At 34.2% G+C, this 17476-nt stretch overlaps 1 protein-coding gene across 1 annotated transcript; it reads left to right on the top strand.

The window, feature by feature from the left end:
• The first annotated feature begins 163 nt into the window (after positions 1 to 163).
• Positions 164 to 9828, top strand: LOC142618794 (chloroplast envelope quinone oxidoreductase homolog). Its single transcript, XM_075791815.1, has 4 exons — positions 164 to 506; positions 2859 to 3000; positions 4440 to 4531; positions 8891 to 9828. Exons 1-4 carry the CDS (start codon positions 441 to 443, stop codon positions 9578 to 9580), a joined length of 990 nt encoding a protein of 329 aa, XP_075647930.1. The 5' UTR covers positions 164 to 440; the 3' UTR covers positions 9581 to 9828.
• Positions 9829 to 17476: the final 7648 nt, after the last annotated feature.

Raw genomic sequence — 17476 nt, forward strand, 5'->3', positions numbered from 1 at the left:
TATATAATAAATTAAATAGATATTATATAATAAATAATATCCAATTAGTCTACTATCTTTTTTTCTTTATAATTTAATATTGTTTTAATAACGTTATTTTTCTATTTTTTTTAGATTCATGTTTATGAAAAATCACGGGTGTAATGTTGTCTAAAAGGGAAAACTGTTGATGGTCTACTTCGTTCCCTCTCTCTGTCTGCACAGAGAAAATTCAAAACTCTCGTCCAGACCGGCGCATGAGTCTACTATTCTGTCCCCTCTCTCTGTCTGCACAGAGAAAATTCAAAACTCTTAGTATGCGCCGGAACATGAGACCTTTGTCTCACCGACAGTGGACCCCACCTGTCAGTGAGACGTACCAGTGTTGAATATCGCAAGCATATAGTTCCCTCCCTCTCTCTCGTACACATACACAAAACTTATCATCTGTGACTGTGAATATGGCACGAAAGCTTATGCACGCGGTTCAGTACTTTGGCTATGGTGGAGAACCTTCTGGTTTGAAGGTTATTTTTCATATTTATAGTTCATTTTTACAATCACCATTGAATTTTGATATCTGGGTTTTGCTGATTACTTGTGTTTAAATTTTAAAGATTTAGATTTGAAAAAGATTACAATTTGCAAATTGAGATTATAGTCTGAGGTTTGGATTCAAGACCCATTTCACCAATCTATGTAATTCTGTGTCTTTGTTTTCAAACCATTTTGGCTCATCATGTGCTATGGTACGAGGTTAAGATTAAAAAAAAAAAAAAAAGGAAGAATGAGGATGTGTATAGGTGGCTTAGCTTTGTCTTTTCTTATATGTGAGCAATCAATTGAAGCACTTATATATATATTTGTAAAGAATAAATTTCATTGAAGACTTATTATGAAATTGGGTTGTCAGGGGTTAAAATGATTTCATTTGTATAAAATATTTTGTAGTTTGGTGTTAGGTGATGACAATGATGGGCAATATTATATAGCCTTGTCAATTGTCATCATTGCTTGTCAAGAAAAAGAAGAAAAAAGATGAGCACTATTCTATCTTTTGTGTAAAAGATAAGGAAATGGTCACTTGTGATGGAAATCCAAAGTCCACCTGTCCAATTCACAAAATTTGGAATTTCAATAAAATAAGAATTTTAAGAAGGGATGAGTACTGTCTCTTTATATGACAAGTTTTTTTTTTTTTTTTTTTTGGGGGGGGGGGGGGGGGGAATTATGTGGTTTAATCAATAATGTTCTCACTTCTCATATAATAATGTTCTCACTTCTCATATAATAATGTAGTCTTTAATAAAATTATGAAAAGTTATCACTGATAGTTTTTGGAGGTTTGCTTTGTAAATTATGTGATTTAATCAATAGTTTCTATAGTGGTTTAATCAATATTTTTCACCCCTTTCCTTCCAATTCTTTTTTCTTGTTTCTTCAACTTCTCTTTCCTACCCTTCTCATTTGGAGGCAATTGTTTTTACATTATATATTGCTATTTGTGAGTATGAGTATCGCCTTTTCCAACCTTTGAATGAAAGGAAATAAGTTTCCTGTTTGTTCTCAATATATCACGCATTTGATGATGCATCATCAAGAAATAAACGTGCTGTTTGAAGGATTTATTGACTGATATAACATTTTCTCAGGAACTTTATATCCAAATATGGTCTAGATATTTGTTTGCTTCTTTTTTCTTCTTTTTTATTTCTTGATGATGCATCATCAAGAAATAACTGTTTTATTAATACTATTAATGTGCATAGTGCAATATGGGCAGTACCATATTTTGTCATCAAACTTGCTGTTTGGAGGATTTATTGACTGATATAACATTTTCTCAGGAACATTATATTAAAATATGGTCTAGATATTTGTTTGCTTCTTTTTTCTTCTTTTTTTTAATTATTTATTTATTTTATTATTATGAACCTCAGATATGTGTTGAAATTCATGTTTCTGTGAGTTAATTTCATCCACGCAACTATTGAAAGGAGTAAGCTGATTTCAGGTACATAACTTAAAATAAATAATAGAATCATTCTTCAGCCTGGTCTGTGTTAGTGATGACAAGTTGAAGATTATGTCAAAGTTCTTTTTTTTCCCCCTCCAAACCCCAAGAGAGAAGAACTAAGGGCTCTTATGTGATTTGACAAAAAATGAAGAACCGGGGACTTCAAGTTGAGAAAAAAATTGAATTTGCTATGATGTAGTTTTGGAGTAGCATGGATCCTCATATCTACATGAGTTGGATTGTTGTTGTTTTTTGTTTTTTTGTTTTTTATAATTTTTTTTATAATTTTTAAAGATTTAGGATTATGGTACTCAGGTGGAGTATAATGATTAGACTATAATGCAGGTATCTCACCTCTACGATAAGTTCTTGTTCATCGTGCTGATGAAGCTTAAGTGGCTAAAATTGGGCTCATTGGAACACATAAAGGGTTAATTTAATTAATAATCCGTGATGTTTATATAAACTTCCTTCCTTGATTTGGTCTCAGTTATGATTGTAATTTTGGGTATGGAAGATTTTGCTAGTGAAACTCTTATCTTGTGATTATAATATTTGTTAACAACTTTATTGTTTGGCTGCACCTTGTCAGTACTTCATTCTTCTTTGACTTCCTTAGATGCCTTGGTCTCAGAATGATTAATCATAGCCTTTGTGGAAAATTAGTGACTGCTCATGGTCCTAAAATCTTTCTAGTTGGAAACTTAAAGTTGTGAATGTAGTTTTGTGGTTTTATTTTCTGTAAATATTTTCCTTGCATTTGCTGCATGCTTTGCAGAGCTATAATGTTATAAGTCTTTGAAATCATGTTAGTATACCTGTAGGTGCTTTTAAAGATAAATATATTTCACATTTATTGCAGTATGTTGAAGTTCCAGTTCCCATTCCAAAGAAGGATGAGCTCTTGCTAAAAGTGGAAGCAACTAGTATAAATCCATTTGATTGTAGAATTCAGAAAGGCGTGCTGCGTCCTTTTTTGCCTCGCAAGTTTCCTCACATACCTGGTAATTCTTTGTTGTGTGTGGTTCTATTAACAGAACCCTTTTTGTGAAGCCCTTTTTACCTAGGGAAGTCATTTAGTACATACATTTCGTTGACATTTGCGAAGCTGAGTTAAGCCATAAGTTGACTTTTGATTTCCTGTTACTATTTCAAAGCCTCAAACAGTTAATTTTTGTCAAATATGCTGACTAATAGTAAGTGCTAAGAATGACAGAACACATAATAAAATTTGTAGATACCCTGTTCAAGTTAAATAAAAAAGAAAAAAAATTATGACTGTATTTTATGGATGCTCCTTTTGTGGCCATTTCTATATTAATCACGAGGATGCATATACATGTTTCTTTAATACCCACAGCTGCAAGCAAATACCAACAGGAATTTTGTACTTTTTTCATTCTTTATCCAGGGGGCAAGGATTGAATGTTGTGCTCTTACCCTCCCTTTCAAATCCCATGCTTGCCACACCATGATATTATGATGCATTTCTCAATACATGTTAAAAATGTTTTCCTAATGTGCTTTAACTCAAATGACTTCCTTATCCCATAATAATGGGATGGATGAGGACACTGTTGCAGTTTTAAACGGGTGTAACTTACCAATAATTATTAAATAATAAAATGTGCTTCCTTACAGCACTTTTTCTTCAAGTATTTTTGAATTGGGTGTCTGATGCAAGGAGCATTAAAATCGTCGAATATTTTATTTTTTGAATTTGGTTTTAATGGTGAGGGTTTTAAGGGATTTGATTAGATGTCATATTAATATAATCCCTAAAACCTATTTAATTTGTACTCCTTTAATGGTGAAAGACAGTTCAATTTGAATAAGGATAATATTATGATGGGTTGAGAATATGTCTCCTCCTTTGTTCTCTTTGTTTGGTGGTGATGCCTAGGGTTTTCAGGTAAATTCCAGGTGGTGAAACTTAGGGCTTCATTCTGTTGTTCTGTTTGTGAATCTTTATTTCCTATTTGTGTTCTGCATCAGTGTTCATGCTACTCAATTTGGCATGAAGAAGAACACCTTGTTCCGTTTGTGAATCTTTATTTTCTATTTGTGTTCTGCATCAGTGTTCACGCTACTCAATTTGGCATGAAGAAGAACACGTTATTATTATTGTATGGGTTTTATAGTTTAGCTACTTATGTCAATTTAAAAGGGTAGTTGCATGTGACATCTCCTTCAATAGAAGCATGAAAATAGCCTTAAGATTATGAACTTTGAATGCCAAAACACACATTTATGTCATTCATGTGGTACTGACGATTCTATAACCATACAGACATCATATATAAATAGTATTACTTTTTTAACCAATGAGTAGTTTTGGTGATATATCTATTGAACTGAATTTCTTGCTGACAGTTGCTTGTTGCAAATTTTTGGGGAGTCTTCCATCTCCGCCTTTTGCTGATCATATTTTCTGTTGGAAAAGGTACTGATGTGGCAGGAGAGGTTGTAGAGGTTGGATCAGGAGTCAAAAGTTTCAAAGCTGGTGACAAAGTTGTAGCTACGATTTACCATTCTGTGAGAACTCATTCTTCTTCCTTTGGTTTTATGCTTCCCTTTAATTAATATTCTTATCCCCATATCTATCATCATTCTTATCTTAATAATTGCCTTGTTTGAGTTTCACTGAAGTTGAACCCACTATTATTCTTTCTATTTTCGAAGTAATTCTAATTTTAAAATGTCAAATTAAAAGAAGGGAAGATGAGGGATTTGTCACAGTGATTATATTAAATCTCTAATTTTCTTCACCCCTTCCCATGTCATTAACTAGAATGAAAAAAAAAAGGGGAATAATAACACATCTGGGAAAAAATGAGTTATCTCTATCAATGCAACTCTTAAAAGCCTGAGCCACATAGTACTTACTAGTTGCTCCTCTTTTTTATGCGGTAGGACCTTGGGCCAAAACCAACTAATCCTTCTATAGTGCTGTTGATATCTAAGGTTTCAAATTCTATTCCTTGGTACCATCCTTAAACAGAAGATAAGAATCTAGAAAGCCTCCATTACTCTCATTCCCAACTTGAAAACCCGACAATATACCTCCCTTGCTTTTGCTTAGTAGTCATACAACTAAAAGCCTCCATCACCATAACAAGCAAAGGAAGCCATCAAGGATCCCCCTGACGTAACCTACAAGAACTACTGAAAAAGAAAACCAGTCAGGTCCCCCCGTCTACCAGAATAGAGAATCTAACTATGGAAATGCAGCAACCCATTTCCTCCATTTAACCTCCAAAATCCATCTGCCACTCAAATATAACATGAAATTTCAATCTAAGTTATACAACATTTCTGAATGTGTCATTTCAACCTGCTATCAAAATATTCATCAGAGATGAGAATTGAACCCAAGACTTGGCGCTACCTGACATAGATACAGTGCATGATGAAGTAAATGGGAAGTCTTAAGTCTTTTTTTTTTTTGATGGGTGAAAGAGTAATATTATTAATAAAAAAAAGGAAAAAGAATATAGGGTGTTCACGATAATGAACATAGAACAAAAAAAAAAAAAAAAAAAAAACAAAGAAACATAGGAATCAAGAAGCTATGGTAAGAGATGAGAAATTCAGTAAGAGAGGAACAGTATGAGAATCCCTAACACGAAAACCAATCTAAAAGAGTCCACTGGCACAAATCAATCAACTGAGAGAACGATTTCTCAGTATCCTTAAAAGAACTCCGATTACGTTCTATTTAAATAATCCACATCAAACAGCTTGGAGTCAAATTCTAAATATTGGAATTATCTTTTCCAAGCCATTGCTGCCAACAAAATCATAAGTCAGCAATAGAACTTGGCATGACCCAATGAATCCCAAACAATTGAAGCATATGCACCCGCAGAAAATGTGCTAATGGAAAAAAAAAAAATGAAGGTGATCCATAGAATTATGTTTTCCAAGCCATTGTTGCCTACAAAATAATAAGTTAGCAATAAAACTTGGCATGGCCTAATGAATCCCAAACAATTGAAGCATATGCACCCGTAGACAATGTGCTAATGGGAAAAAAAAATATGAAGGTGATCCATAGATTCCTCTTTACAATAACACGTACAACATTGATTTGCCAAAGTGCGACCTTGAAGCATAAGATTATCTAATGTAAGAATCTGGCTATGAATAGCTGTTCACATTTAAAAAGCCACCTTTTTAGGAACCTTTGCTTATCAAATGCCCTTCCAAGAGAAAATGGAAGTAGGGACATCCAATTCTTATGGTAGAAAGATCGAGTATTAAACTTCCCGCTTCCATTAAGTCCCCAACATAGACTGTTGCTTCCAACACCCCGAGGAATCAGGCATTGAATCAAGTGAAGAAAAGAGAACGATGCCCCTAAATCCAAGTCATTGAAATTCCTATAAAATCTTAAGTTCCACACTCTGTCATTTCCACCCACTAGAAGACACAAAACATCAAAAATACAAACTTCCTTGTTGTCTGAGTTCTCAAATAACCCAAGGTAAAGAGTTTTGAGAGGATTCTCCCCAATCTACTTATCATGCCAAAAAGAATATGAGAACCATCAGTCCATCACCCACCACAAAAGACAAGTGCTTAGAAAAGCTCTCCCACCCTTCACTAATGCTGCTTTGCCCTAAACCACATCCTTTGGCCCTTCTACAAACTTTAGTACTTGACCCCCCTTTCCCCTCTCCATATTTTATGGCAATAACCCTCCACCAAAGATGAGTAACTTCATGGTCATATCTCCATAACCATTTCCCTAATAAAGCATGATTAAAAGACACCAACTTCCAAATCCCCAATCCACCCAACTCAAGAGGTAGGCAAACCTTTTTTCAAGCCACTAAAGGGTATTTGAAACACTCTGAGGTATCCAACAAAAAATTTCTCTGAATTCTTTCTAATCTAGCCGCCACAGCTTTAGGAACAATAAATAGCGAAAGATAACATGTCGAAAGACTTGAAAGGGTACTTTTCAACAAAGTGAGTCTACCACCCTTTGATAAATAAAGTCTCTTCTAACTCGAAAGTTTCTTCTCCATCATCTCCAAAATAGGAGTTCAAATAGAGGCTATCTTATACAGAGTATCAAAGGGCATGCCCGAATATTTCATAGGCAAACTGTCCACCCTGCATCGAAGAATATTAGCCAAAGTGTGAAGATTACTCACCTCCCCAACAGGGACAATCTTGCTTTTCCCCACATGCACCTTCAAATTGGTAAAAGCTTGAAAACATGACAAAGCCAACTTAATCGAAATCAACTGCTCCCTAGAAGCATCACAAAAAAGTATGATATCATCAGCAAACAAAAGGTGGGAAATACGAATACCAGTAGAGTTAATGAGTCCCACATGAAAGCCCCAAATAAGACCACTATCCTTAGTTTTCTTCAAAATCCTACTTAAAACCTCCATAATTAAAAGGAAGAGAAGAGGAGACAACGGATTACCTTGTCTTAGATCTCGTGAGCTTCCAAAGAAGCCAATAGGAGATCCATTAACTAAAATTGAGAAACAGACAATAGTGACACATGTCACATGATGAATTGATGATTGTAGCTTCCAGCTATTGTAATTGGTTATTTAATAGAAGCAGGCATTTATCACATGCAAAATAGAAAGGCAGGTAGTTGCAAGCTCAGCTCACATGTTACATGATGATTGGTTGTATTTGTTAGAGAGCTGTTATTCTGTTTTCCCTAATAGCTAATTAGTTCGGGCTGTATAAATACAGAGCATCAGTTGTAATCTGTAATTTAGATTAAGAGCAATAATAATCTCTTCCATTTTTACTTTACATCTTGCATTTACGTTTCCTTAACTTTGCTTAATTGAACAGTGCAAGGGAACAACACAATAATAAAATGGTGGCATGGCTAATTTTTAAAACAGTTGGAAATGCCTACTGCTGGTCAACAGAGATTTATTTTGAAATATAATTGCTTCATACAGTAAAATTATTAATGGTAATCATGTGGAAGATCAAATACTCCAGAGGAAACTTATTGTAATTAGTAAGTCATGGATGCAAATCGTCACTTTCTTCTTCCATGAAGCTTGACCATACGAGAAGCCCTTGTTTTCCCTCACTTTTCTACTTCAACTGATCAACTAAATTAATTTATTGTTATAGTTAAACTAGCCAGTGTTGCTTTTCGTTTGATATCAGCAATAAATGTTTGGGAGTAACCCGACGAATGCATTTTCTGGAACCTATCCAAGAAATATGGGACTTTAAAACTGAGATATCTAGATTGTGGATTGTTGCGGCATATGGAATGGGAACAGGAAGTGTTTGCCACTTATCTGGGCATGTGGATTGCTGGACTTATATGTGATTTCAATAGATAGTTTCACTAGAAGTTAAGAGTTTGATATGGTAGTTTTCTAATACCCCTTATTGAGCTTGGTATTAGCCAAGAACTTAAATATATATATAAGATTTTGATTGTACTTTCTATATTGCTTTTCAGAAAGATTTTAAAAGAGAAGAAAGGGTTGAAAATTTTGGGATTTCCAGAACTGGCGTACTGGAATTTTTAATTCACCAGGGTAGTAGTGAATTCTGTTCGCTAGACTGTAACATACATTGGCCTAGGATTCCTTGAATTTGTTCTCTTTTTTTTATACTACTTCCGGATTTGGGATACATACAGTGGTTATCTATATAGCACATTCCATTCCTGATTCATCAGTCATCCATGTTTTACATTTTGAGGGTATGACCATCCTTGCTTTAGATATTATGTGCATGGTTTCTTGCATGATGTTGGAAAATTCCTGTAGCAAATATAGATGTGCGGAATTTCTGGTCAGTGGATATTTCAACTGTGATAATACTTATAAGTTGCTGATATTAGCCATATTTATTTTTGTCTGTTGTCATGTTCTACATTGACAGGATGGAGGTGGATTAGCTGAGTTTGCTGTGACCAAGGAGAGGCTGACAGTTTCTAGGTCAGCTGAAGTTTCAGCAGCTGAAGCTGCAGCCTTACCGATCGCTGGTCTTACAGCTCACCAGGTTCTCACCCAAGATGCTGGGATCAACCTTGATGGAAGTGGCCCACAGAAAAACATTCTGATTACCGCTGCCTCAGGTGGTGTGGGTCACTATGCTGTTCAACTGGCAAAGCTTGGAAACACTCATGTGACTGCTACCTGTGGGGCCCGCAACATTGACTTTGTCAAGAGCTTGGGGGCTGATGAGGTTCTTGACTACAAGACTCCAGATGGGGCAGCTCTGAAGAGTCCATCTGGTAAGAAGTATGATGCCGTGATCCACTGTGCAAGAGACATTCCTTGGTCAACCTTTGAGCCCAATTTAAGTGCAAATGGGAAGGTCTTTGATTTAACTCCAGGACCTGGTGCCATGATGACGTTTGCTGTAAAGAAACTTACCTTCTCAAAGAAGCAGCTATTGCCAGTATTATTAATTGCCAAGGGTGAGAACCTGGATTATCTTGTTAAATTGGTGAAGGAAGGTAAACTTAAGACTGTGATTGACTCAAAACATTCCCTGAGCAAGGCTGAAGATGCTTGGGGTAAGAGTATTGACGGCCATGCTACTGGGAAGATCATCGTGGAACCATGAGCCCATAAGTAAGTATAATATGCTTGGAATTCTTGAATTTGTTTGTACTTAAATCAGGGTTTTTACAGGTCATGTACATTAAAGAAAACAAGATATGTGCAGTTGAGAGGGGTTACTTGCCCCCAATTGATATTGTGAATTCTGTGTTAGTGAAGTATGATGAAATGCCCCATACGTTAAAAGGTCTGTATCTCCGTGCATATGTAAAGATATAATTAAAAATAATCACAATTATACGGTTTAAATTATTTTTTTTTCATAGAATATGTTCAAATTGTGCATAGTATTAGCTTACACTTTTTTTAAACCATACATTTCTAAAATATGTAATGGTTACTCATTACACACACACACACACACACACACATAATTTGGAATTTAATTAGTTTTAGACTCTTCGATTTTTGCATCAAATAATTCACTTACCACAAAAAAAATAGATGGACACGTGAAAAATTGGACTTTAATTGAAATTCAATTTAAAATCTAATTGTATTTGGACTCTTTGATTTTTACACTCAGTAATTCACTTGGCACAAAATTAAAAATTAAATAGGCAATGAGTTGTCCACATGTAGTTTGATCCAAATTTACATTGTCTACTCGTGGTTTAAAAAATGTCACTTTATCCACTTGAGATTTGTTCTATTTGTCTTCCATAACCTATCTCACTTTTGCCGTTAAAAAAAAAAAAAAAAAAAAAAAATCAAACAAGATCAAAAGTGGTTTTTGTAAAAATTGTTGAAGCTAAAAGTGAAGAACTTCATTGAGAGCGTAAAAATACCCAATATAGCCTGAAAAAAAATGTCCAATTTTACTCTTCAATTTATTGACCATAACCAAACTACCAAATTCCTAGAACTCAATCATCAACCAAACTAAAACAAAATGGTAGAACTTTCAATGTTAGTGGAGAAACAAAAAGAAGGATGAAAAGCAAAGGAAAAGAATATTAAAACAAAGTGAGAGGAGGACCGTCAATACTACAGTAAACACCACTCCCAACAATGGTGCTGCTGTGTAGAGCATAAACAGGTCTGAATCTGATGGAGATGGGTTTTTGAAGGTAAAGGTGTTTGAGTTTTGTTTTATCACCTTATGTTCTGGGTTTTGTATTTTGGGGCTTTTGGTAGATAAGGTTTGAGGTTTCTGTTTATGGAGATGATGAATTCGGTGGGATTTGTTGCTTGTATTGAAGGAGATGACAAAGAAGTGGGGGATTTTGTATTGTGGGGACAAAGATGGATTTGGTGTTTTTAGATGGAGTTGTTGGATAGAGAGAGATCGAGAGTGAATCAGGCTCAACGAGAGGAAGCCATGCCGTTTGCAGCTGGTGGTAGTCATGATGTTCAACAATAGACGTGATTGTAGTAATGGTAGTTGTGTTTAGTTGCTGAGGAACTCAGGGAAATTGATGTAAACATGGAATTTTTTTTAGAGCACCTAAGGTAATGTACTTAAGTTTTGTCCATTTTTTTTTTATATATATAAAAATGCTATATTTATCCCCATGTTCATCTTCAAATTGTGGCTAAATATTATCAATGGTGAATGTCCTGGTGTTTGTGCTTTAGGTGTTCGTGTGTAAGCAACTCAACAAGATTAGCTGACATTACTAGGTTTTACTAAAGAGAGTGTTTGAGTTGAGAATTTGATTTTTCTTGGGTAATGGGTGTTTTGGATTGTTTAATTATGGTTTGCTTGTAGGAATGGACCATAGTATAAAGTTCTATTTTTGTTTATTCTGAATCATCTTATTTCCCTTTCCTCTTCAATTTTCATGCTTCAATAGTGCTCAGTACATTTTCTTCATCTTCCTTCACTTACATTTCTTTCTTCTGGCTTTTCATGTTCTTTCTCCACTACCAAATATTTATGGGTGCTTTGCCTTTTTTTTTTTTTATTTTTTTTTTTTATTTTCTTTTTAGTAGTTTCATTGGTAGGGAACATAGAATTGAAATCTCAAATATTGCTTCAAAGAAGATGCAGAGTAGGATTTGTGTTTTGGGATTGAAATTTTTTTGATTTGAATATTTTCATGCAATTGAAAAGTGAAAAGAGTCCTTAAAATATAAATTCTTGGGTTTAAAAAGTCCTTGAAATATATCGGATTTGAAATTTTTAGTTTGAAATATATGCTTGGGTTTGGAATCTTGTGTTCTTGTTTTCCATTGAAATTCTTTGAGCTAAGTTCTAAAACATTGCAGAAAATTTTATACCTAGCACTTGTTGATCTAGTTCTTTTGTTTTCTTAATATATATATATATATATATATATATATATATATATATATATATATATATATTTTTTTTTTTTTTTTTTGGGAGGAGAGAGACATAAAAGGGGAACAAAAATACATATTTGCCCCTATTTTTAACAGAGGTGGGTTACAAAAGACAAATAAATAAGATCTTAGGTAGGTAAAGTGACACTTTTCAAATCATAAGTAGGCAATATAAATTCGGACAAAACCACAGATAGATTTACTGTAATTACCCCTAAATGTTTTCTTTTCTTTGCCAAAATTATGTAACAAGAGAAGTAGTGCAAAATTCCTTAATGCTTTCTTCTATAAAATGATAGGAAAGTGACAAGAAACGATGATTCTCTTTTTGCTGCTTTGTGTCCAATTTAAAGACTTGATAAAGTTTTGCATTTGTTTTTTTTAGAACCCTGACAAGTCTTTGCTTCAAATGGATTATACAAGTTGTGGTCATCCCAACAAGTAGAAGATAATGTAATTTATTTTTGGATAAATTGTAAATTACACCCTTAAAATTCTGAGTCCATATAAATTTTATATATTAAAATTGAAAAAATTAAATTTTACACCATGAAATTTAGTTCCGTTAACAAGACTCCATTAGTTGTTAAGTGACACATGCTGACATTCTTCTTCTTCTTCTTCTTCCTCCTTTTTTTTTTTTTTTTTTTTTTTTTGGCGCCAAATCTGCCCCTCAAAACATCACCATGAAATTTAGTTCCGTTAACAAGACTCCATTAGTTGTTAAGTGACACATGCTGACATTCTTCTTCTTCTTCTTCTTCCTCCTTTTTTTTTTTTTGGCGCCAAATCTGCCCCTCAAAACATCACCATTTCACTTAAAACAAAGATCATTGCTGGAGCTTCCGAAATGACATTGTTTTGCTGAAGAAGGAATCTGTACTCATTTAAAACCCAACCCTCTTTGATTCGTCACCCACAAAGCCTCTCTATCTTGTTCATTCTAGCTCGCTAGCGACAGTGATCTGCTTCAGATCCACAGTGGTGGCTGCAGAGTAGGTCCAGCTCGACGGCGACCAAAACCCATCAACAATTCTAGCAACAAAAACTCCCCAACAAATTCAAATCCAGCAATGGCAAGAAAAGCAAAAGAGAGAGAGTGAAAGAGAAGAGAAACTCACCACCGCTTTGGACCTGAACTGGAGCCATCAAAGCTGGGTTCTTGTAGCACTACTCAAAAATAAAACATGTTTCTAACTCATTAGAAAACCCATATTCCCTTATAAAATCACTTTATTTTATTTCATGACCCGTTAACAAATGGGATTCCCAAATCAAACTCAAAAATGCCAAAACAGTGCTGTCCTCCTCCAGGATGTTCTGGGTCCACACAGATTCACCACAAGTTCTACCCATCAATAGCTAGCTCACTCCTCTTTTAGAATGTTAGACCGAAATGTTGATCAAAGGTAAAACTGTTGAAGCCTCTCTCCAATTCTCATGACCCAAAGACAAAATAAAAAGGAAAGGAATGCAAAAGACAAAGAACAACGAAAGCGACTTGTCAATTGTCAAGATACTTCTTCATTAATGAATCACTGGTTAGAGGAGCAGTCACTAAATGAAAATAATTATGGATTTGCTGCCTGTAGGTAGAGGTACAGGTGACGCTTATGCATATTATGGGGTTCGTTGCTCAACCGGTCTGGGTAAGTGATTTTAGGAATAAGATAGTGTTGGTGAAACGGTCGTGTTGCAGATTGTTTTGTGTTTTGAGTTTGGTTGAAACGTGTCATTTTGGGAGGCTTTATTGGGCACACAAAAATATGTCACATGCTAACATGTCACTTAACGACCTAAACTAACGGAATGTGGTATTTTGCTAACGAACCCAAATTTCAAGGGTGTAATATTACTAATATCTACTTTCTCAAACTTAAAGATGTAAAATTGGAGCAAACTCATACTTTAAGAGTATATTTTGCAATTTACTCTTTTATATATATCTATATGTAGAAAATTGACTCATTTTTTTGTTTGTAGAAAATGAACCATAAAGTAATTGCCTTATTGTTTGGTTTTTTTGAAAAATTATTAATATTTTTTTAATTCATTCTAAGTTATTATATGAACAAGAATTTTAATTCAGGAAAATATATCTTAAATGAGAAAATATTATTAGTGTTTATTAGGAAAAAGTAATTAAAATTGGTACATTATTAGTATTTATCAGGAAAAAGTAGTTAATTATTGAAAAAATATTTCAAACAAACTTATAGCATGCCTTAGCCTAAACAATATATGGTGAAGAAGCTAATGTTGAAATGGGTAGCAAATCTATAATTTTCCATAATAGTGTATCATTTTTATACACATTTTTAGTTTGAAAACGATACTAAATAACAATTTCATTAAAAAAAAACTTAGGTGGCAATTTATTACTTGTACCCATTTGGATTCACTATTGACGTAATTTTTTTACCTACCACAAACAGTTTGCCATCAATTAAAAACCTATCATTTATTTTAAAACATTGGGTCTTTTTAATTATTTTTTTATTTTATTTTTTGACTTAGTGCCTGTTTAGAATAATTTATTTAGCTGAAACTGAGAACTTTTTGTTGAAAGTGTAGAAAAAAAAGGTTAAAAAATAAGCTGAACAGTACAGTATAGTATCAAAAAATGTAGTGGGACCCATGAATAGTAGCAAAAATTAGTTGTAGCTTACGCTACGACCTTACTTAATATCTTTTTATTAGATGTGAATTTTGACAAATCCACCATTGAATTACATTTTCTTTTTATATCCTCCATACTTGCGAAATTTCTAGAAAATTAGGGTCCAATCGCTATGTCATCAATAAATTATTTAAATTGCAAGTTTTTGTAGTTTAAAATTATGCAAAAAATATAAGTTTATAGATTATATAGTAAATAATATCCAATTGACAAAAAATTTGACAAATGTATTAAAATGTAAAGAATATGCAATCCAAGGTTTAAAATTTTAAAATATGTAGTAATGTTAATTTTTATAAAGGAAGTTCTTACCTTAGTTTACAACTAATTTTGTAGCTAAATTTTATGATTTTTTTTGTGTGCAATTTAACACCAAAATGCTAATAATTTCATTAGATAGTATCGTTTTCAAACTATTCAGTCTCGAGTCTCTTAGACTCAAGTTCACTATAGCAACTCGAGTCTTAAAGACTCAAATTTTATGAGGTTGTGTAGCTTAGGTGAAAAAAATTCTATGTGGAACTTGAGTATTAGATACTCGAGTTCCTACTTTGCACAGATATTAAAAAAAGAAAAAAGAGAAATAGTGGAAACGAAACCTTCACTTGAGGAAGAAGAAAACAATCTTCGCCACCTGAGTTTGGGTTAGGGGGATTTAGGTTCTCAGGATCAATTCGAGCTTGGGTTCGGGGGTTTACCGCTAGGTTCGCCGCTGGGTGTAAACACCGCATTTTGTACCATTTATGACTTGGGCCCCTGATCCCCAATGATGCTGAAATTCTAAGGCTCAAGGTTGGTTTAAGGCCTAATTAGATTCTAAATTGACTTGAGAAATGTTAAAATGGAAAATATAACATTTTATGATCAAATAAATCTATTTTTGGAAAATAAAGGCTAAGGAAATCCTCGGCCTGTGTACGTAGGCAAGGACTTGCATACGTAGGTTTGATGCATGCGTATGTAGGTACGGACTTGCGCACACAACTAGAGTTCCAAAAACTTATGAAAGACAAGTTTTCTACATTAAAACTGAGGTTTGGAAAGAACCCCATATTGTCTAGGAGTTGTTCCAAGCCCTAATGTTTCAACTATATAAAGCCTTACATGGTATATTTTAAAAACACAGAAAATCCTAAGGGAAAACATAAGATTCACTAGAAATAGTGAATCAAAGAGAGAGTTTTTCACAAAACATCCTCAAGTCAATATTTTCGAATTGAAGCCTTTTCCTGGCTTTGATCTTTGAGTTTTAAGATTACTAATCACCTCTTTGTTTGATTGTGAATAGATTTGACTGAGGGGAATTGAACGGCCAAAATCAAGCCTAGGAGTTTTTGTTTTGAGGTATTAAGTTCTAAACTCTTTTCTTTCATTTTTGCCTTAATCTTGTTTTTAATCCAATTTCCTTGCTTTGTTTGTGTTTAAATATGTTTGTTTAGCCTAGGGTTTAGTTGTTTTCTGTTTTAAAAGCATGTTAGGTTCCTAGATTGGTTGTTTTAAGTTCTGTTTTGTTTTATGTGTTTCTGGGTTAGAGTTCATCAAGCATGTTTGCATGCGCATGATTCTGTATGCACATGCAAACTCGTAGTATGCGTACGCATACAATTGCCCTGCGTATGCAAGCCTATGTATGCACACACATATTCGTGCCCAGAAACCCTAATATGAGTTTTCTGCTTCCGTTTCTTTGTTTCTTTTACATCATACGCCTCAATTTGGTTCATTTTTATGCTTTTTAAGTCTCTGTTCCTCTATTTAATTACTTGTTTGCCTTTAACATGATTAGATTATGGTTTTCTCTTATGTTTTTTTTTTTTTAATGTTTTACCATGGACATGCATATAACATGATCATACATTAATGCCATGGGTGCTGTGATGCAATAAAGTAAGTGAGGTAAGTTATGCATTTTGATGATAAATATGTTTATTTGATGCTTGATTTCATGTCTAGATGTTTGGGATATATTTGATGATTAATACCTTGTTGCCATGCCTATGTTTCTACCATGATTTGTTTACTGCCTAACACCTTCCCAAAATCGTACCTAAACTCCAAACCCATATTCTGGTAGTAAGATCAATCCTTCCACGTAAGGACGCTATATTTATGGTTCCTAGATCATAAAACTTGGTGGCGACTCCTTTTCTCTGCCCCCTGTCCACCCGACTGAGGCATACTCCCCAAACCATGCGTTGCGCCCACACTGGTTTCCTGGGTTTGTTACTTAGTGTTTTGGCTTTTGATCTCTCTGGGTGTTCATGGTTTCTGTTTTGATCTCTTACTTTGTGTTTGTGTTTTTGATGTTTCTTTGGCCATTTGCAGGAACTTGTGAATTTGTTTTCCATCTCAGCTTCGCCACCTTATGGAAATTGAGTCTTTAAGACTCGAGTTGCTATAATGATCTCAAGTCTAAGAGACTTGAGATGTTAGTTTTCTAAATAATTTGGAAATGATTAGTTTTTTAAATAGTTTGGAAATGATACTAACGAAATTGTTAGTAAAATTGTGTTATTTGCAAAAAAAGTCAAAACTCTATCCATAAATGAATAAATAAATAAATAAGTAAAACCCCAAAATGGCATAATGCAAGCGCCCAATTTACAATTTAGACTAACAGAATATGGACCATTTTGTTTGTCTACTTCGTTCCCTCTCTCTATCTGCACAGAGAAAATTCAAAACTCTTGTCTAGACCGGCGCATGAGTCTACTCTGTTCCCTCTCTCTGTCTGCACAGAGAAAATTCAAAACTCTTAGTATGCGCCGGCGCATTAGACCTTTGTCTCACCGACATTGGACCCCACCTGTCAGTTAGACGTACGTGTTGAATACCGCAAACGTATAGTTCCCTCCCTCTCTCACGGGGCACTTTTTTATTGGCTGGCAGGAGCAGGGAGGACCACTGATAATTTTTCCTCTCTCACACACA

The sequence above is a fragment of the Castanea sativa genome, chromosome 12 (assembly GCF_040712315.1).
Source record: "Castanea sativa cultivar Marrone di Chiusa Pesio chromosome 12, ASM4071231v1".
NCBI classification, from domain to species: domain Eukaryota; kingdom Viridiplantae; phylum Streptophyta; class Magnoliopsida; order Fagales; family Fagaceae; genus Castanea; species Castanea sativa.

Coding starts and splice junctions, on each gene's coding strand:
- LOC142618794 (XM_075791815.1), top strand. CDS start 441: ATGGCACGAAAGCTTATGCACGCGGTTCAGTACTTTGGCTATGGTGGA. Junction 507..2,858: donor GAGAACCTTCTGGTTTGAAG/GTTATTTTTCAT, acceptor CATTTATTGCAG/TATGTTGAAGTTCCAGTTCC. Junction 4,532..8,890: donor TAGCTACGATTTACCATTCT/GTGAGAACTCAT, acceptor CTACATTGACAG/GATGGAGGTGGATTAGCTGA.